The sequence below is a fragment of the Neolamprologus multifasciatus genome, chromosome 10, assembly GCF_963576455.1.
Source record: "Neolamprologus multifasciatus chromosome 10, fNeoMul1.2, whole genome shotgun sequence".
In the NCBI taxonomy this organism is placed as follows: Eukaryota; Metazoa; Chordata; class Actinopteri; order Cichliformes; family Cichlidae; genus Neolamprologus; species Neolamprologus multifasciatus.
In genome coordinates, this window is record NC_140448.1 from 17,366,337 (window position 1) to 17,387,072 (window position 20,736).

At 42.6% G+C, this 20,736-nt stretch overlaps 1 protein-coding gene across 9 annotated transcripts in view; it reads right to left on the bottom strand.

Annotated features, from left to right (window-relative positions):
- Window positions 1-25: 25 nt before the first annotated feature.
- fryb (furry homolog b (Drosophila)) overlaps window positions 26-20,736 on the bottom strand; it is a 53,381-nt gene continuing 32,670 nt past the window's right edge. For 4 of the 9 annotated variants that reach the window (XM_085174413.1, XM_085174408.1, XM_085174414.1 and 1 more), the window contains exons 24-67: window positions 20,548-20,672; window positions 19,826-19,883; window positions 18,740-18,831; window positions 18,400-18,572; window positions 18,058-18,218; window positions 17,850-17,960; window positions 17,537-17,691; window positions 17,270-17,369; window positions 17,015-17,186; window positions 16,547-16,803; window positions 16,317-16,463; window positions 16,016-16,184; window positions 15,788-15,878; window positions 15,487-15,560; window positions 14,507-14,657; window positions 13,990-14,093; window positions 13,193-13,284; window positions 12,969-13,062; window positions 12,548-12,767; window positions 12,250-12,401; window positions 11,949-12,136; window positions 11,754-11,848; window positions 11,399-11,597; window positions 11,094-11,315; window positions 10,551-10,749; window positions 10,346-10,443; window positions 9,927-10,097; window positions 9,511-9,651; window positions 9,226-9,411; window positions 8,890-9,054; window positions 8,566-8,640; window positions 8,198-8,368; window positions 7,984-7,992; window positions 7,364-7,558; window positions 7,120-7,257; window positions 6,818-7,032; window positions 6,194-6,398; window positions 5,886-6,035; window positions 5,664-5,762; window positions 5,466-5,549; window positions 5,096-5,113; window positions 4,799-4,909; window positions 4,054-4,289; window positions 26-2,791 (exon numbers count right to left, since the gene is read on the bottom strand). In XM_085174413.1, coding sequence (XP_085030539.1) covers window positions 2,533-2,791; window positions 4,054-4,289; window positions 4,799-4,909; window positions 5,096-5,113; window positions 5,466-5,549; window positions 5,664-5,762; window positions 5,886-6,035; window positions 6,194-6,398; window positions 6,818-7,032; window positions 7,120-7,257; window positions 7,364-7,558; window positions 7,984-7,992; window positions 8,198-8,368; window positions 8,566-8,640; window positions 8,890-9,054; window positions 9,226-9,411; window positions 9,511-9,651; window positions 9,927-10,097; window positions 10,346-10,443; window positions 10,551-10,749; window positions 11,094-11,315; window positions 11,399-11,597; window positions 11,754-11,848; window positions 11,949-12,136; window positions 12,250-12,401; window positions 12,548-12,767; window positions 12,969-13,062; window positions 13,193-13,284; window positions 13,990-14,093; window positions 14,507-14,657; window positions 15,487-15,560; window positions 15,788-15,878; window positions 16,016-16,184; window positions 16,317-16,463; window positions 16,547-16,803; window positions 17,015-17,186; window positions 17,270-17,369; window positions 17,537-17,691; window positions 17,850-17,960; window positions 18,058-18,218; window positions 18,400-18,572; window positions 18,740-18,831; window positions 19,826-19,883; window positions 20,548-20,672 — 6,327 coding nt within the window. In that variant the 3' untranslated portion in view covers window positions 26-2,532. The remainder of the gene's footprint in view (window positions 2,792-4,053; window positions 4,290-4,798; window positions 4,910-5,095; window positions 5,114-5,465; window positions 5,550-5,663; window positions 5,763-5,885; window positions 6,036-6,193; window positions 6,399-6,817; window positions 7,033-7,119; window positions 7,258-7,363; window positions 7,559-7,983; window positions 7,993-8,197; window positions 8,369-8,565; window positions 8,641-8,889; window positions 9,055-9,225; window positions 9,412-9,510; window positions 9,652-9,926; window positions 10,098-10,345; window positions 10,444-10,550; window positions 10,750-11,093; window positions 11,316-11,398; window positions 11,598-11,753; window positions 11,849-11,948; window positions 12,137-12,249; window positions 12,402-12,547; window positions 12,768-12,968; window positions 13,063-13,192; window positions 13,285-13,989; window positions 14,094-14,506; window positions 14,658-15,486; window positions 15,561-15,787; window positions 15,879-16,015; window positions 16,185-16,316; window positions 16,464-16,546; window positions 16,804-17,014; window positions 17,187-17,269; window positions 17,370-17,536; window positions 17,692-17,849; window positions 17,961-18,057; window positions 18,219-18,399; window positions 18,573-18,739; window positions 18,832-19,825; window positions 19,884-20,547; window positions 20,673-20,736) is intronic. The other 5 variants (XM_085174411.1, XM_085174416.1, XM_085174410.1 and 2 more) reach the window with 4 other exon arrangements.

The window sequence follows — 20,736 nt, forward strand, 5'->3', positions numbered from 1 at the left end:
ATTTATAAAGCACCAAAAGACAACATAAGTTATAGGTCTTTACTTTAACAACTTTTACAGAGCTTCAACTCAAAACAACTTCACAAAGGCTGTGAAAATATTTACAAGGTGAAAAAACAACTACTGTCTTCATCTAAAAAGCTTTAAAAATGTGCAACTTCTTGTTTGGCATGCAAACACATTCTCCCACACACAGGAAAAAGAAAAACATACCCGCGTGAGCTTGTGGCTCCCTTTTGTACCTCATACAAACGTATCTTTCAGATAAAATTATCTTGTTAATAAATATTTCAAACACTCCATACAGTAAACAGAAAAATGCATGCATGGCAGTTTGATTTGAGAGAACAAACATCATTATAAAACCTAAGTCAAATAAGTGTCGTTTCATATCTGATCAGATATAAATAGGAAAAGAAGACATTTGTACAGCAAAATGATTGCTAGATCCGAACCAAGGGAGAGTCTCACACACACACACAAAAAAAGGCTGACGACGACGAGTTCAGATTCAGTAGTGTGTAGCGTGGGTTTCGTTTCGCACATCTACAATGAGTGCAGAATGTCAGCATTTCCCTTACGTGTAAGGTAACTACAAACCACACAAACATATCTTACTATGGTTGTGTGACAGTAACGATTAGCAGTATACAGACGGGCAAATACTTGACTGTGTACATGCGCCATCTTCTCTGCATGTGAACACCAAGTCGACAGAAATATAGTGTTTACACTCACTAAAGATGCTACAGCTAGCCACGGAGGGGTGCACGCCACGCACGGATAATGGCATGATTACTCTACCAATGTTTAGAACAGTAGTCAGGGGACAAGTTGATTCACTGATACAGAATATCAATAATATAAACAGGCCAAAGAGCAGCGTAAAGAAATGCGCTTGAATATTCTGCATCTGCTCTGTCAGCAAGTCTTTCAATCAGTCTGAGGTCAAACGTCTGGGCCAGGCGAAAAGGACAGGACGGGAGCGTACAGTAGAAAGCATTCAGCTGGGTCATGCATTGCACAGTTTCCTCCAGAGGAGGCCTCAGAACAGTAGAGACAAAATCACTCCAGCATTTGGCTTTTCCTTCTTAATAAAAGTGACAGCCTTTTTCTCTCACAGTAACAAAAACATACATGATCTCCTTTCTACAACATTTAGAAAAAACGTATAACAAAACTCCACAGAGGAAACTTCTTCCAGTGATGCTACGTAGTGTCACGGCTCATTTCCTCACTGTCTCTTTCATCCTTCCTGAAGGAGGCAGCAAGTGTCAAGCATGTCTAAAAGTTCCTCTGGGAAGCCAGTTTAAGTCCAAGCTAAAAGCCTTCACAGGTCCTCGGAGTGCAGCACAGATTAGATGCTGAATTATGACCGTCAAGCGGGACTTAAACAAGGAGGTACATTATTTTTCACGACATCTAGCTTTAGAAGCAAAGCCTGCGCTTGTATATAATCACATCAGGTCATTCTTATCAGCAGGCAGCAATCTGTAGTATCCAGAGATAAATCCCATTATACATGGGATATGATTCCCTGTCCTTAAACATTTAAAGTGTCCAGTTATTTCTGGCATGTCATTGTCTACTTTTCAGATGCAAAGATCTGATGTTGGATCGTTAGGTCCTCTGGCGTGGTAACTTTAAAGTCTCAGGTTTGGACGTCTGACGGTTCAGTATTCAGGAGCCCCCCTACTGTCAGTAAGGGCAGGGCAGCTTGTCCCACCTTCCCCAGGTAGCGAGTCAAAGGCGTAGCAGCACTGCCGAAGGAGCAACAACAACCCCATGCTGCAGCCTCTCCTGGGCCGGTGGGACAGGGAGGGGGTGGTGGGGGAGGGGGAAGAGATGAACTCGATGAAGGGCTGTGAGTTAAGACCGTGTCACGGCCCGGGTGCAGAATCGAGGACGGGCTTGAGTGTTTGTACGGAGAGCATGGGAAATGGGGAAGATGAGAGCCCCGGGAAGAAATGGGCGATGGGTTCGTGTAAGAGTGTGTGAGCAAGGTGGGCGCTGAGGCCACAGTTGGGAGAGAGCTGGATGTGAGAGATGATATCGGGTGTTTGCTGCAGTGGAAATGTGATTGCGGCAAACTGCATGATGGATGTACTCTGATGGGATAATAAAGGCTTGCGTTCTCATCTAGATAACGTCTCTTTGGCTCTTGTGTGAGCGGCAGTGTAAAATGCGATTGGCCTGGCGTGTTGGAGCTATGAGCAGAGAACAGGTCGGGGGGGTTGGGAAAATTAAGTAAAGAGGTCTCAGAGTTTGCAGTGGATGAGGATGAAGAGTGGAATGAAAGGTTTAATTCAGGTTCTAGTGCTGGGCAGGGTGGTAAGTGGGCATCTGCCTGGAGCTGTGAATCTGGGGCAGCAGACACATAGGAGGCGGCAAGGGCCAGGTATGTGGGTGCTGGGCCCCCTCTGTAAGAGCAGGCTGAGAGGATTGCAGAGGTTGTCTTGGAAGGGTCAATGGCTGCAGTGATGGAGGGGGTAAAGGTGGAGAAGGAGGGGGTGGGGGGCTCCTGAAGTCCTGTCAGAGACTGGTCGCGGAGGCACTTGAATCGGGGAGGTAAGTTGTGACGACCCGGTAACCCTGGGCGTGGCGGATCATGTCGCGGATTTCCCCGTTGAGCTCCAGCAGCTTGGAGCAGATCAGACTGAGGTCCTGCCGGGAACCGACCAGGGCGATTGTGCCCGTCTGGCCCAACGTTTGGTGACGGAAGTAGACGTTGAGCAGCGTCTGAACCTCACTCTCTGAGCTGCCACCAAACACTCCATTGGGCCACTGCCTCCTGAAATGGACACAAAAAGTATTATAATTATTACAGGTAGATATAAAGAGACATACTTTCTATATTCAATATTCAATGTATCTTGATTCATTAGATCAAGCTACAAAGTATACATACACAATTAATATATTCAACTTGATAAAATTTGTCCATAAGTACAGGAATGCCACTAGACCCACATCTTTACCTTGCCAAATAACACCATATAGAATAAACTACGCAAGTAATTTTTCAGTTCGAACTCTTGCCTAAATATTCTGTAATTTATACAGATGCTATTGTTAAACATATCAGGTCTATCAATTTTGCCTCAGGTTGGGATATTCTCATCTTAACAGCTGCTTTTATATAGCGGTCATTCACCACTCCGGTATATCCCCATAAATAAGAAAATCCCGTATAATCAAATATTTGTTTTAACTTCCCTAACCGTAACTTCAAAACACCTTTTATTTAGTTTATTTACAGTTTATTCCTATTTCCATTCGATAATCTAAACCTAAAACCAATCATCCTACATTTAACTTTATCTTTATCAACTTAAATCTCCCCACTTCTTGATCTCAATAAGTCAAATGATAGGGTTAGGCAAGGTCTAACAATGGTTTCACCCGAAGCTTATGCTGATAATGAACCACACCCTTTTTTCACACCTTGGATCATGTGATGAGCCACATGAGCAATAGTGGGTCAACGACCCTCTTGCGGGGCTTAAAATCTGGAAGTCTTCATCATTTGGTCTTAGAACTGAAGAAGCTTCTTGGATGAGAGGTGAAACATCTTCAAGACATTTAAAGAAGTTCAGTCGCTTTTCATTCCAAGCTCCTTAGATCCTCCTCTACTTGTTTTACAGGATTTCCAAATTTAAAGCCACAGAACTGTCCTACTTTACCTCATGCAAACATTACAATTTTACTTTCATTAGGATTGACACTTTCCTGTCTACACAACATCTTTCTACTCCATCTGAAGCTCTGATTCTGTCAATATGACAATATCATCTGTGTACAGACGCACAAGAGAGATAGATAGACCTCAACATCTCCCAAGCTTAAGTTTCTCAGCCAGGAATGACAGCCCTTTGTAATGTCTACTTATTATATACTTCAAAATCATTTGTAAAGATTGGAGAAAGTGATGGGGACACAGTGTGTTCACATGGTCATTTTTTGGATCATTTGTTCTTTTACGTTGAGACAAAATAATAAAATCACTAAATCCCAGGATACACTCATGTATGCTGATGACTTCATGCTGCTCACCTGCATTCCTGGATGTAGCGCACGGCTTTGGTGAACTCATGGTTCCTAAGGCACTCCAGTATGGCCTGCACCGCTGCCTCTGAGGTGGGGAAGCTGGGCACAACCATGGCTGCCACCTGGGTGGCGTGTGAGTGAGTGTGGGCCAAGTGTTTGTGTTCCAAGTCGCTGGCTACGGCTGCCTCTGCTGCCTGCAGGCTGCTCTTCAGATCAGTAAGCTCTCGAGACATGTTCAGCAGCTAAGAGGTGGAGGGACAACAGATGGTGGTGGGTGAGTGTGTATGTGAAAATTATGTCTATATTAAAAGATTAAATGCTCAAGATTAAGTCTGCAGTGTAGCAGGGTTTTTCTAAGGGTCAACATCATTTTAATTTAACTAGTAAACCATACATATACTTATAAAAGCATATGTCTATTTAAATAAAAATAATGTGGCTCTATATATCATAGACATATTTATTAGAATGTTCCTTATCATACAGCTGGATGATACAAGGAAAGACCAAGTCACAAGGGGAAATTGCCCTAGTTGATATCAATCACACTGACCTAGAAAACCTCAAATTTGATGGACATTTAATGTTTAACTAGTAAATTTAGAACAACAACAGTCATGCAGATCTTGGTATTTAATGTGTTTGATTGTGAATTACTTGGACTCTGAATCCTCTCACATAGACATAAGGGAACCAGCATGTTCCTCTGTTAGCCTGCAAGTCACACTTAATGAAGAATGATTTGACTCACCTCAGGCACGGAGCTTATTGCATGAACTTGACCAATGAGCGAGCAGTAGGACTGGAACAGAAGGAGGAGCTGAAAGTGAAGCTTGTAAAGCCTCTGACAAAGCTCCAGTTGCTGGAAGACACAAGTGACAAAAAAAGCTTCGATTTTTCAGAAGCAGAGATCACAAACAATCACAATCACAAATTGTTGCAAGCACATGCAAAGGAATACAAACACGTGACAACACTGACTGATTCAGTTGTGCAAAGTTAATTAAGCAGTTTAAGAGGAATCTAGAGTGAAGTGAAGAGAACTTACTGCAAGAGACTCCATTTGCTAGACAGCGAGAGAGCATGTTAGGGCATCAAGAGTGAAGTGAGAGGAAGACAAAGTATCAATCAAACACATGCACAGTAAGTTAAAAATCCTGACTGTTTACGGCCAGGCTGCCAAGAATTAATCAACACTGTAGAGAAAAAACAGCAACTTTAAACTTAACGACTCCGGCACGGAAAAGAAATTTCAGGAGGATATAACGTTATAGAGACAGAGCCAGTGTGCAAAGAGGGCAAACATTTCAATCCACAGAGAAAGAAAGCCATTAATACAACACAAAGATTAAGCTACATAGACTGAATCAATTTGTGCTTTTATTGGTACAGTAAATAATAAATAAAGTTGTTTGTACCTTCTCCTCTGAATCTCCAGGTTGGCAGGTAACCACACTGTCACCAGGACATCTGGGAAATGTGTCCTTACAGTTCCTGAGCCACTGAAAGACAAAAAAAAGAAAACTTCATTGGAAAGAGGAGTGGACAGAAGAAACGGTGGTAAATATTTTATCTGGCACACATTTGAAGGAGGAGATAAGTAAACGTGCACTTACCAATACAGCAGCCTCCTCTTTGGTGTTGTAAGTATCCAGGTACTCTTGCAGCTCCAGTGCACTGAACTTCATCTTTTCGAGGAGGCCATAGGACATGATCTATACAGACCAACAAGAAGAACAAGAGCTCAGTATTAGACTTGTCTTTGGATTTTTTAAACTCCCATAGACTGAAGCAGCTACAATACTGTGATCAGCAAGAAGCCTGCCAACTGTACTCACCGTGTCAGCATCAATGTAAATGGTAGGACAATCTGAGCATGTGGTGAGCATCTGTGAGGATCTGAGAAACTTTGATCCAATGCCTCTTAATCCCTCGCCAAGATAAGTGGCAACATCTTTTGTTAAGGTGCAGAATTTTCCCTGGATGTTCTGGAAAAAGAAACTGTACTGTAATTCATGCTAATGGAAGAGATATAATTTCTAATTATCAAAAAATGGGGGTACAAAAAACAAGAAATCAAAACATAAAAAAACAAACAAACCCCCCCCCCCCCCCCCCCCTAAAGGTAATCCTTCATGAGATGTACCTTAAAGAGTGATGAGAAGACCTGAAATGTGTAGACAGCACATGACCCATCTGAGTCTGTTACAAGCTGGTTGATGTGGCAGCGCCATGCCTCCTCGGCATCGTCACACACCGTGGGTTGGAACGCTGCCAAGATGGCGGAAAAAAATGGAGAGGGGGGAGGAGGAAACCCAAGGTCCTCCAAATCATCAACATCATCACGCAAGCTGTAACAACAGAGATGAGAAAGAAGTGAGTCTGTGCTGTTTGCACCCAGTACGATAAGTATTTGAAAAATGTATCTAACAGGGTTTAATAATATCTCAAAAATGTTAAAAATAGGACAAAATAGGCAAAACATCCATGAAAGATCTCCCATTAGGTTTTTCCTGGCTTAGTAGTTATGCTTTGGGAGTCATTTTCTGTTGCACTATTAAACAAAATCTACATTTTCTGCCATTTTTGGTCATTATCACAGTTTCTATTGTTGATCAAACGCAACAAAACTGGTGATTTTCCTTTGGCTTGAGCTAAAACTTCTTTCAGTGTCCCACTAAAAGTTTTTACGGTAGGAAAAACCCTGACAGAGACTCTGGCAACAATCCAGCAGTGTATTCAGCATGCAGGGATTAATATTCAAACTTACCTGGGCAGACAGTTTGGGTCTAGAAAATCCAGTGGAGGCTGGCAGTAGTCTGGGTTAAGACCACGGTCCAGATTTGGCAGCTGATTTTGAGGTTGCCCCGGCAAATCCAGAGTGAAGCTCTCTCCACAGTCGGAGCCGGGGGGGAGCTCGTTGACACTCAGCGACAGTTCATCATCCTGGGCCTGAGTGTCCTCGTCCTCACCACACACCCTCACCTGAGAAAACAAAAGCATTACATTTTTGATGTTTCAAAATGTATCTAGGCAAACAATACATCCATGTCCAAGTCTATTATTTCTCACATGTAGACCAATGTGATCGTCATGGAGAACTCCCTGGCTCGGGGTGGTGGCGTTGAGGGACTGGGGGTCAGCAGATGTGTCGTATGAAGTAGACAGAGAATCGGTGTGATTGGTTTCCTCTGATGGAGACGGGTTGGTCTGGAACAGGGAGGCAAATCATGAATGTTGACTCAGGAAAAATAATAAGCCTTTTAAGGCTTCAGAGGATTTTTAATGTGTTGATTCAGCAGCTAAGGCTACACACAAGCTGAGAATGGGAGAGGCTCTGGCTAGTTGAAGACTCCTCTTCCTCTGATGACTCGTCTGAATCGTGAGGGTCTTCGTGACCCAGACTGGGGGTACTGCCTGAGTGCTGGCTCTCCTCCAGCAGGTCGCCCAGCTCTGTGCTGTCCAGAGATCGCCGGCGCACACCCCAGTTAAAGTTATCGACAGTCTCACCCTAGATTTAAAAAAACAAAACAACAACAAACACACACATACATGTTGGAAGACATGGACACAATGAACGGTAGAAATAAAATCCCTGCGATGAAGGGAACATTTTTACTCTCAAAACACAAAATAATTGCTTTAGTTACAAGCACAAGATGCAAGATGGACTGTTATTCATGGCATGAATATATGCTTATATGCTGGAAAGGTTGTTTTCAGCCTGTAAAATTATCTTTTCTAATAACTATAATATATTTATCTCTATTTAAAAAATAGCAGTGCTGTCATAAATGTCGTTCTGCAATCAAGCCGTGAGAGCAAAATGAAGCACAAAGATGATTTTGTTTTTACGTTCCAGAGCAAAACAAAAGAGGCAGGAACACCAAAGAGCTGATGAAGGCTAATGTTAAGTACTCAGTGTGAGGGACTTACCTGGAGCTCCTAGGCAGCGAGGGGAAGAAAGAGAGAGACAGAGTTAGAAAGAAAGAGATGAGGTGGGAGGACAGAGAAATACTTTTCAAATATGTTGAAGAAAGACAGGTGGATAAGTTGAAAGACACAGTAAAGGCAAAATGAAAGAAAGGACCACTGTGTCAGCATAAATCAAATGACCACAGGTGAAATACGGTATTATTGTGACTCTCACCTCTCCATCCTCCAGCTCCACATCCAGGAAGTCAAAGTCTCTGAAAACCCGAAACTGCTGCTCACTGGCGGTGTCATCTAATGTGTCCTCTCTGGTACCACCGTCCTCAGATGACACGCCGCTCTCCCGCACCTCCATCATGTCCAAGTCACCACAGGATGAGAAGATCACCTGACAAGAAGACAGAAACAGGTTTTTAGACTTGTCAGAGGCAATTAGTGAAGCCATCTTAATAACAGAAACAGCCCCAGAAAACATTAGAGGTTTTACTCCCTCTACAAAATAGAAAAAAAACCAAACAGAAATACAAGCTTGAATTTTGTTGACTGTGTACATAAAGAACAAGTACAACAACAAAGTTAGCTTACAGATGGGTTCTTGGTAAGTCCAACTTCTTGTCCACATAGAGACAAAACGCTCACCAGCTTCTCTCTGGTTCTTTTCTGCATGTAGGAGAAAAACTCATCAGTAAAGTGATGGATTTTCTTCTTGCTTCACATGCCTCATGCTTTGATGATCAAGGGATAATTTCTAAGCTATAAACAGAAAGTTTTAAATCTGTTTTTCTTGGGCTATTTGAGGTCAGTATGCTAAAGAAGAATGACTTGATCAACACATTTTAATATAATATACAAGTCTTACAAAACCAAGCGGCACTGATGTGAAACCTTAGTTTTGGGCATTGATGCTACCTGAGATAACTGTGGTCGCCTCCAGCTGACAGGCACCAGAATGGTGTTGGAATTGGATCCAGAAGAAGTGGAGGAAGTACTGCGGGTCACAGCCATGGCTCTGGCTTTCCCCTCTCTACCCCCTGATCCTTGGAGCTCATCAAAACGGCGCCCGATCACCGGTGTCTGGGAAGATAACAAACAGAAAGACATGCAAATTTTTTGATGCTTTGCATATTGCATGCATTGAGGAAATCCTTTTCTATTTATGACCTAGCAAAACATGGGGGTGTACTGTAACTGCAAGTCAATGACGGGCATTTACAAAAAGAAGCTCAGTAGCAGCAGCTTTCTTACCTCAGAGATGTCAAATGTGAAATCCAGAGTTTTCCCAGGGAGAGCTTTAGCAGAGCCGTCCCACACTCTGCTGACCTCTAGGTTGGAAAGATCACCCTGTGTGTGGCCGTACACTGGATGAACAAGGCTGGCAGAGCGTGATACCACCAGCTTCAAGATGTTTAAGGCATCCTTCCAGTGTACTGTCTATAAAGTCACATGTCAAACAGTATAAGAGAAAGACAGAGTAAGAGAAACAGCAGTGCATTTCTCTAATATGAAGACCGAGTACTGTGCGACACTCACCTGGACAAACTTCTCAATGGTCTTCAGGACATCAGCGTTGAACTGTTTGACCTGCACAGCAGTCAGGTCCATGTGGCTAAGCAGACAGTAGATGATTTGGAGGAGAGACTGTTGCATACTGGGAAGTCCCTTATCCAGCAGCTGGGAGAGAGAAAGTGACATTCAGTAAGCACGCAGACACAAACCCAATCTTGCTTAAGGGCAAAGTCAATATGTGTATAACCAACTTGACTGTAAATTATTGGATTGTCCTTTAACAACTGGCTAAACAGTGAACAGGACAGGCTTCCAACAAATAATCAGCACAAACCACTCACTCAACATTCTTGCACCAGCTTCCATAGAAACATCCAATAAATGTACAATCCTAAAAATAGAGAAAGATAAGACATATTTTCATATATAGAAGCACTTACCTCAGCCATATAGGTGACCATGTTGAGCGTTATGTCAGAGAAAGCCTCGTGAAGGTAGCGGCAAACCACGCTGACCCAGGAGAAAGGGTCCCTCGTGTAGGAACGTGTCTTATAGAGCGTCATCACGTGTGCCAGATGGGACAGCTTTGTGTTCTTTTCCACCAAACATACCTGAGTAAGTAAACAAAAAAAGCAGACAGACACATTATGTGAGAAATATTGCCTTTTTTGATCTTTTAGTTGTTCTTCTGTGTTTTGAAATGTCAAGGTTTTCCAATTTACTCTGGCTTTTCATCTTTCTCCAAATGTACATCTTTACTGTTTGTCTAACAAACCTAAAAAAAAGTCAAAGGAAGTAAAGCAAAAGCAAACTAACGCCTAGACTCAGCCCACTTGAAGAATCCATAGTATTGCAGTACCTGTGCAATCCTCTCAGCACTTTCCTTACAAAACTGATTTGGGTGGCTAAAGTGCTGGACCAGATGAGGAAGCAGACACAGCACATTCAGAGGAAAGCCTACACAGGGAGAAGAGTTTGAACTTCAGATACAGCCAGTATAAATAAAAATAAACACGTTGCCGTACGACTACTAAACGATACAATATAAAATCCTCAGTACCTACCTATAGACTGTGAGCTGTCGACAACAGGCACGCGGGAGACTGGAGTGAGCTGGCAGAATAGCTGTAAGGTCAGGTCAGATGTAGCCTGGGAGGTAAATCCCTTCAACAAAAGCTGTTGAATCCCAGAGAACCCGCTCCACCTCAGCTGAGCCTGCAGCTTCTCCAGGCGCTCACGGTTCTCTGCTCTGTCTAAGGGCACCTGGGAAATGAGAGATTTTGGCTTAAGTGAAGCTGAAAGTTGCTTGTGGTACTTATTGTCTTCCACCTGCAAACTGAATATCTGAGATGCTAAAACAATGAATGAATCAATAGCAAGTTGCTAGGTCTGTAGTGTCCTTGAGTTAATAGGTTCCAAAGCTTGCTTTCATTTTAAAATAGCAGCAGTGAGCGTCTTAGGATGACGTAGTCTTCATGGCATTAAGGGAAAACACAGGTTACAGGGAATGTTTGCTTTCTTCTGCTTAATCTTGGCTTTAAGTTAACTGTTGTTTTTACAGATACATACATTTTCCTCTGTAATCAGCTATTTTTTATCTCATCTACCTTTGACAGCAGCTTGTGAACGAGGCGAAGTGACATCTGGTATTCAAACTCGAAGTCTGACTCCATGAGCGACACCGCCACCCAGAAGACTGTGGCCAGTATCGACGAAGGATGAGACACGTGCGCGGGATCCGACAGAACGCTGGGATCAATGCGGTTGGTCGATGATGTGCAGGAGCCTGAACTTCTTCCTGTTCGTGCAAGGCCGTGACTGTTGCAAGCCTGCAGACCGAAAGCGAGTACAAAATTAGCATTAAGGATTTAGCATTAAGGTGTCAGATTACACAGCAATTTTCCTTTCTTGCCTGTATGCGATCCAGAGTTGCACTGCGAGGGGGATCACTCGACTGGTTGCAACACTCGCCGAACTTCTTGGGGACAGAATAGGAGCGCTGGTGGCGCTGCGATGACAGGCCGACAAATCCTGGGCCAGGGAAGTTCAGCTGACCCGTGCTCTTTCTGTTCATCAGTTTGTCACTTGTCGCAAAGTCTGGTGAGGATGTCCTACAAATCAAACACAATGAAAGCAAAATGTTGAATCTGTTGGAGTATCAAGTAGGTCTGAAACACCAGAAGAAGGCTGTTTAAATCCTTACATATGTTGTAATCTTCAAATTATCTGCATTACTTCCAAAGATTTAACATTCAAAGCAGACTAACCTGGTAAGAGCTGCCATAAGGTCACTGTTTTTCAGACACTCTGCTAGATTCACCACTACTGACTCCAGAGTTAACAGCACCTCCATCACATAGCCCTGAAACAGGTACAGGTATGAACATCAGCAATAATGCGAATCTTCACCAAATACATCAAGTTGAAAGCACTACATCTCTATTATATGTCTCTTCTCTCACCTGCACCTCGTCTCCATGTTCTCCCACCACCTCAACGAGGCGTGAGACCAGATCAGAGACAGCATGGTTGTTGATCGGCTGTTTGAGAGCTCTAAAGATCTGGAAAGATCTGCCGGCATAGTGACGCGAGGAGCTGCACAGAGCCGTCTGTAAGGCCACGTCACTAAGCTGCTGCTCCAGGTGGAAGTCTGTGAAGATGGACATATTTCACCCCTTGTGCAGGTCTAAAATGAATCGATTATTGCTTCATTTGTGAAGATTGGGTGAGGTCTGCTGTAGCTGTTATTCAGTGGTTTCTCACCTGACTTGGACTCCTTGAAGACAGAGACAACGTGGCGCAGGAAGTTGCTGAGCTGCTCTGTGCTTTTTGAGTTGGGGTTCTTTGGTGTGATGTCCTCATGCACCCACAGTGGCCCAAATGATCTGTGCAAGAACAACACAGTACTCCAAGCACTGTATACCCACCACCAGTAGCACCACATAAAAGTTACATGAGCAGCTCACACAGTGTGGACTACAGTGAAATTTAAGCGCACGTCACACCCACACGCAGTGTCCACCTCGAGAACAGCACAAAAGATGACCAGAGTTGTGTTTACCTGGTGGAGAGAAACTCAATGAGTTTGTTCGTCTTCTCATCCGTCTCATTGGGCGCATCTTCAAGATCCTCCAGGTCATCGGGTGTTACAAGGGGCAGATTTCCAACACTGCCGGCTGTGCTGCCACCACCCAGGCTAGCAGAGGATGAGTTGGAGGTGGAGCTGAGACCAGAGTCCACCACGGGAGATGCCTGCCACTCCCGCAAAAAGTCTGGTGCGTCTATGGGAATATTATGACATGCTATAGAGAAGTGTACTGCTACAGTAATATAATTTCTGGAGTCTTTAATCAGATTTTTGTGAACTACACTGTTTAGTTTCTTAGTTTTCCAATGAAAAGTGGTCCATCAGGTCATATCTTACTAGTAAATGTCAGAGGACTGTTAAATGCTTGTATACACACTCAATATTTTCTACTTACGTGACTGCTGGTACTCTGTGTGGTAGCTGGACTTGATTGTGAGGGTCTTGTTGTCACTGATCTCTCTCGTTAGCATCAGTACTGAGGCTATTACCTGGACCCCCAAAAAGAAGTGTTGCTCAGTGAATATGTAAAGCTTTGCAGAACTCGGTAAAGTAAGTTTCAGTCCTACTTCATGTAATAAACTGGCCTAATAATAACAAACATTAAAATGGAAATCTGACCTGAAAGTTGTTGTTGCAGGAGAGCGCAATGAGGAGGTGAAGAAGGAGACGTTTGCTGTGTTCATAGACCTCTGACCTGTAGTGGTCCAGACCTAGAAAATGAAGTACACACCGAGTAAGACAACAACAGGTTTTGTAGTATTACAAAGGCTTGTTGTGCCTCAATTTGTGCAACAATGAATGAAAAAAGCTAAAAAACAAAACCCTAAACAATCAAACATGGATTCCTGGATAACTTCATGCAAAAACACCAGATGATGCTGAATCTCATGAACTTGAATATTAGTATGTAGAATATGCTGAGCACATAATTAATACAGCTGGCATCTGGGTGGGGGTAGGTATGTGTCTACATGCTAGATTGAAAGTGTTTCATTGTGATACTTGAGAACGGCCTGTCCACGTCCACGTCTCTGTGAGATGGCGATAAAACACATCGTCACGCTATGAGCTCAGTGGACGTCACAGAAAATACCTTTAACATCTCAAGGCTATTTTTGTGTGTTTGTTTCGCTGGCAAACACCCTGACTGAAAGGAGAATGAATTGCACTTTTTGATTTTATCTTGTTTTGGTTCAATTTCTTTTCGATCTACCTCGTGTTTCATTCTCTTTATCCGCGTGAGACTGAGGAATTTCTTATATAACCCATCAAGCATTTCCACATTCTCCAAAATGCATGTAGTACATTCTATGCAGGTTATTTTGGCTTATTTTTCTTCTTCCCCCATTTCCCCCAAAATTAATCCATACAGGGTTTAACCGATTCAAGCGTGACATGAGTTGAGTTATGCTTACCTAAGAAGAGGGCATGTAGTAGTAGGGGCAGGTGTAAAGCCCAGTCTTCTCTCACACTGTGGTCCACTACCATCTCGGTCATAAAGATCACTGCAATGTTACACCTGAGGAACACACAAATTTTAGGTGAGTACAATAAAATCTTGGCATGTTTGATGGAAACATTTGATGTTTCCTGTAATCTGTGCTAGTGCATGAACTACACATGGATCATAGATTTCAAAGCTCTCTACAACAGTCTTAATTTTATTTACTTAGAGTATTGATCTCTGAAGTGTCAGGACAGGCAGAGAAGATTAAGTGGAAAAGCTCTTTTAATATGAACTATTTTCCTAGTAGACCCTGAGCAAGCTGGCTTGGCGTCATTCTGTGCTTGAGTTTATGCACAAATCTGAAAGTAGGCGTAACATGTCTCTGAAACGCTGTCTGGCCCTGCTGATTGTAACATCACTCTTCTAACTAAGATCCTGTTTTTTCAGAAGTTTACTAAAGGTCATCTGTGTTTGTTTGTGTGCACCTGTGCAGTGGTCCTCTAGGTGTGATAGTTTCTGGAAGGTAGTCAACCAGAGGTGCCCAGCAGCCTCCATTAACAGGCATGGGTAACGGCTGAGGACGGTTGGTCTCGAGAATACTCAGCAGCCATCCAGCGTAAGGTGGAAGTGGGTCATCTATGAGCACAGAAAGATTTGGTTAGTAAAATCTGAAACATATATCCCACCAAAGCCATCACTCTGAATTAAAAGTAGTGCACAATTAACCATTTCACTTAAAAAGCATAAGGACTGATCCTTTAATCCTCAAAGCACAGGCCGAGGAGGGGGAGTGGCAGCAATCTTCCACTCCAGCTTATTAGTTAACCACAGACCTGGAGTTTTAATTCAATTGAAAGCTTAACCTTTTGCATTGTCCACCATAACTGGAAAACTCAATAAAAAGTGGTATTTGTTTTATTGTAGGTACCTTTACCTTTCCTTAATACTGCAGTTGTGATTCAATTTTGTTGCAACTTCATTTTATTGTGTTTGAAAAATACTACCAATTGTAGCGCAAACGAGGTTGTCATTTTTACACTGTTTTTTTTGCATAAATGAAACAAAGAGTAAGCTTGAACGATGGCGTTTGGGGTCAGTGTTCGGTCTGTAGCTGTATAGTAGATGGTTGATGAATTGGCCTGTGTGACTGGGGCCTTAGCTAGTTGTTTAAATTATAGGAATCATCTAACCTACTTTGACAAGAATGACAACACATTTAAAACATTTGCTTTTAGTCTCTATATCTGGCCAGAAGAAAAAATATGTGGGATGAGAAGTTATAGCACAAGAACTCTCAGTAACAATTACCGTTAAAGTCTAAAGTTAAAATGGTGAAGATTTATCACTGAAAAGTCCACATCCTCAGAGTCTCTCCAAATAACAGCTGTAAGCTGTGAAAACCCCTGGGCTCTGTGCGTGTCAAAGATTGTACTTTATTCCTCATGAGAACCAAGTCAGGGCTTACTTTTTTCATCCTCATAGGAGCCTCCGGAGCTGTTGCTGTAACGAGACTCCAGTCTGTTGTGAGCCCTCGCCCGGCTGTGAAAAATCCACCACATTTAAAGTCAAACTCAGCATTTCCAGATTTGATTGACAATATCCTCATGGTATTATCATCGCTACATACAGTATCTGATACGATGCTGACATTTTTTAGCTATCTTTATGACAGCCTCTTGAGAGACTGTCTCACCCAATAAAACACTGTATCACCATGACAACCCATGCTGCAGCTATAAGTATATAAGGTATAAAAAATGACTTACCGTTCTTCACTCTCTCTGACCATCTTGGTCTCATCTGTCTCTGGCAAGTTTTCCTGACCAGCCACTACGGTGTTACTACTGGAGGTGGTGCCTACACATTTAACAGAAACACAGCAGAGTCATCCATCTGTCACATGAAAAAAAGCTGTCAAGTTCAAACCAGGGGTAAGTGTTGAGATGAAAATCTAATTTGACTCCACAGACTGTGACAGGAACACATCCCCTCACCTGTCTGGGATGTGGAGGCTTTGTTGCTGGCAGCAAAGCGATAAAATGGAGGATTATCACAGTGCAAAACCACAGGGTTGACAGGGTCGGTCTGCTGCAGCTCAAACAGGAGCTCCTCCATAGTCTGGATGGTGTTATTGCGACACATGTAAATCACCACCTTCTTAATCTACAACAGATGAGCAAGCATTAGTTAGAAATTCTGGATTATTTGCATTACTTCTGCATATTTGTTATGAAATCTTTGTGAGGATTACTGGATTTAACTTTTTGTTGTTTTTAACTAAAAAAATGCTCTTACATAAGGCAGTAATGTGGTGTCACTGCTAACACCACACAGGCTGATGAGGAACTGCAGGGTGACTCGCAAGTTGTTGCTCCACCTCTCATTCGACACTAGAGCGTTCCAGGCATTCTCAATCTCTGGTCCAGGAACCTCATCTCCATACTGTAAAGGGAAAAAAAATCTAATTAGAAAGCTAGAGGTGCGTTTAAGAGTTTTCACAAGTAAGAACTAACTCGGCTTCCCACCTTAGCAGTCATGAACATGAGGTTGTTGAGCACCAATGATGTCGCCTGCAAGGAGCCCCAGCCGCTGCCTCTCAGGCTGGGGGATGCACTCAGGCCCCGAGCCTGACCCCGAGGTTCTTCCTCTGGTGTGCAGGGACTTGAAGCAGGAGGTAAGAGACCTGTGTCCACTAGCTCAATGTTACTAAGCCAGGGTAGCAGGTAGGATAGCATGATCTGTCTGCCATTAGGATGGGTGGTTGGGAAACGTTGGCTCACCTCTGCAAATACCAGGAGAATTCACTTATTCATTTTTTTTTTAAACTTATGCTGCTTCCTTATAAACTTCTCTGCCACATTAAAGTGTAAGGGGATACCTTTTTCTAAAAATGCATATAGATATATTAGTTAGTTAATATTTAACTGTTCTTTTTTTGTTGCATTTGTACCATTTGGAAGAATTCCACAGAAGAACAGATGAGAAGAATTTACCTGAGAAAAGAGGCAGCGTGAGTTCTGGGTACATGCTGGCAAGCTGGATGGAGAGCTGCGCAAGGCTGACACTGTACAGAGGAGGGAGGGGGCCGTGCGTCCCATACAAAATATTACCAGGCTTCTGCTCCACCATCCGCTTGGAGTATGCACACAACTTAGATTCCAGCACCTGCAGGAAACATTTATTTTTAAATCTTTGCCAGGTTTCGGCTTTATGACTTTGTTTAATATGTGCCATGAAAGTGAGCATACCTGCATCAGCTGCATGGAGATTTCATATATTTCCCTGCTGGTGTCTGAGGCTTTGAACAGCACGAGGTTGAGCAAAGTCACAAGGTCACATGGATAATTCCTGGCATAATAAATAGAAAGAGCTATTGGTTACTGTAAGAACTCAACCAATGAGTATTAACAAGCAAATGGGCATCGTGGTAAATAAAGTAAGCTTTATAACTACATCTGTTCCCTGATGGTAAAAACATCAGGAGTTCAGATTAGAACCAGGGTGTGACTCCCGACCTGTTACCGCACACTGTGGCGATGGCCTTGAAGCAGCCAGATGCAAGCTGGTAAGACCCGGTGAAGCAGCGGTCCACGGCCCAGTTGAACAGGTTGATCTGATCTGGATTCAGTTCTAAAAGCAGAATGACCACCTCACACCCCAGACGGTGCACCTAAAGGACAACATGTTATTGTGTTGAGGCAATATTGGGTGCATGTATTAAAAACTGATTTGTAACTTCTTGGATTAAACTAAAATGCCGAAAATCAAATACATGTCATAGAGAGCTAACTGTACAAGTTAAACCAAGAAATCCTTGAGTCCACCTACCCGTAAGTCATGACAGGCCAAGATGTTGTCAAGCCATTTGTAGAGATAACCATCAGTAGAGAGACCCACGTTGTCAAAAACTGGACCACAGCACAGAACTGCTGACATGGCCTGGGAGACAAAAGCAAAGCTGACTACAGTGCGTATATTTCTGTAAAATATCCTGAATTACTGCAAAAAGAAGTTTGGTGATTTGGGACCTGCTTACCTTGAGAGCACTATACTGGTAGCGAGTGATCTGGTGGTTGCGGTCACTGTACCGGTCAAGAGGCGTAAACATAACACTGAAGGGCCCGGCCCACTGGCTGAAGAGAATGAAGAGATGGTGCCTCAGAGACTGCTGAGGGAAGAGGAAGCGCCTGTGGTGGACTGCACAGACGTGAGAGAAAGAAAGAGAGACACTGAGGGTGAGAACAAGAGACAAAATGACTCCGAAAAGGCCAGTACGTTGCCTGCTACTGAAAAATCGACGTGTAGTAGTCAAACTAGGAAATTACTATAAAATTAAGCTATAAAATTAAAAGGGTAAGAAGTAAAATAATAATCTTACCAGGCACACACTGGATGAGATTGGCTACCATCCCACTGAAATGAGCTCGTATGTCTTTGAGCACGTCCAGTTCTTTCTCATTCTCAGCCTCTAGAAGCATCCGGGTTAAGTCCACGTACTCGAGGAATAAAGCACCCAAGGCCAGGGAATCACGCTCCAGAGCTCCATTAGTGCTACAGGAAAACCAGGAGGAAAATATGACCTTGGTAAACTAAACGAGACTAGAGTTACAGACAGGAGGAGATGAGAGATGAGTATAGTCTAACTTTTTGTGTGCATAAGGATCAAAGCCCAGTAAACAAAACGAGATGACTCAGTGCATGATACATGTATGTGCTACCTGTCACTGATGACTCCTGCGTTAGCCAGTAGTTCAAATATCCTCAGCAGCTGCAGCCTGAGAAGATCCCTCCTCTCTCTACGCTTCTTGTTCTGGAAGCACAGACAGGTTGTTAGTTTTCTGCCACAAAGCAGATCCAGGATGTCAAAGTCATTTTACTTCCTGGGCCACATTCAACCAACTCTGACCTTAAGTAGGTCAGACCAGTGAATCTCCCCTTTTTGTCAGTGTAAAAAACTTGAACTACACACTGAATCCCTCAGATATCTTCAGCTAAGAAAAAAGAAGTGCAGTATTTCTGTTTTTCTACAGGATAATGGAATACTGCTGTAGTAAATGGAAGAAATTAGCAATTAACTCTTTCATTCTTGGACTCATTATAAAAAAAATAACATTTCTATTGTAGATTTTGGACAAAATCGAACTTTTCTGTCATTTAAATGTTCATCTATTACTTCTTTACTTTGGTGTAGTATATATGGCCATGGTCATTTGTCAGTAGGAAAAGCTGAAAAATGTTAAGGAAAAAAAATTACAGTGAAAGTCCAAAATCGTGATTAACCTCCTAGGACCCGGGGTCCACATATGTGGACATCACGTTTGGGGTTATTTAGACCAAAATACTCAGTTTTGCTTTACAAGGGCCTGATATCCACTTACAAGGACATAATACTGCTACTGTTCTATCGAAATTTTAAATGAATATCCTTATATGTGGCTCTCATTTGTCTTAGAAACAAAAATTAGGTAAAACAAAATCTGGTAATTCTTTGTTTTTACATTCATCATGTCCCAATCAGCCCAAATATCAAAGAGGAATAAAAAAAATGCATGCCGTGGAAGAGTTTGGGTCTTAGGAGGTTAACACACAGTTGCCCCAGGTACCAGTATAACATGCAGTACTTCTGATTATAGTGGACTGTGGACAAAACCTATATTCCATTTTCATAAACAAAACATTATTAATCTATGGAAAACATCAGCTACAACCCCGATTTTATAGTAATCTAGTTTTATACTTAATCTAGAAAATATTCTCAATTTTGCACAGTCAGTTTTCTCTCACAGCCTCAGTGTGTGTTTTACCTCAGGCCTACGTTCCAGTGCTTCTTTCATCAACGGATGGAGTTCTTCGACGAGCTCCCTGTTTGATCAAAGACAGAAAGAAAAGCAATCAATCAATCAATGACCTGATTGCCAAAATGCTAAATGAGATATCCTCCCTTGTATATAAATAGTTATTATTCATGGGAACAATGAAGATGTGGGACATAAATCTATGCAGTGCAACCCAAATGTCATGTTCCCTAAAACCACTAATCCTCAGACGCCGTAATGACGGAACAAATTTGTCTGGGCAGACCTTAATCTTTTTAATAACAATGAGAGCCTTTTCAGAAAATACTCTAGGTTAAAAATAGCTGATCTCCTTTAGAATGAAAATGCCATCCTGTCACAATGGAACCTCTGTGCTTTGAAAAAATGTGATATGTCTCTGCCCCGCCAAGAATTTCTCTTCTACATCACTGACTCATTTTCTTCTCTCAGTGTCAGGTATGCAGCTCATAAACAGACAGGTGAGAGTAGGTAAGATAAAAACCACTGAAGAATCGTGTCTTTCTCACGGAAGAGATTCAGATCAAATCTGGCATATCATCTACTTAGAACTGTATTTGTTCTGTCTATTCAGTCTTTTTGAGTTCATTCTCTGCCAAAGGCGAGAATAACATTAGCACTGAAACCAAGGCTAACATCATCAAAGCAGGATTTGTGTTTTATTACTGTTGTGTAGGTTATTGTTCCAGTACCTGAAGACCAGAGCATTTGTGCATCCAAATCCCAGCACTAGGGACTCTGTGATTTCCAGACTCTCAGCTCTCATCAGTGGGACGAGCTGCTTTAAAAGCCAGGCCACAGAGGGCGTGCCTATAACCTATGAAATGTAAATAAATAAGTAAAACACACGCACACAGAGATCAATCTTTACATTTTAAAAT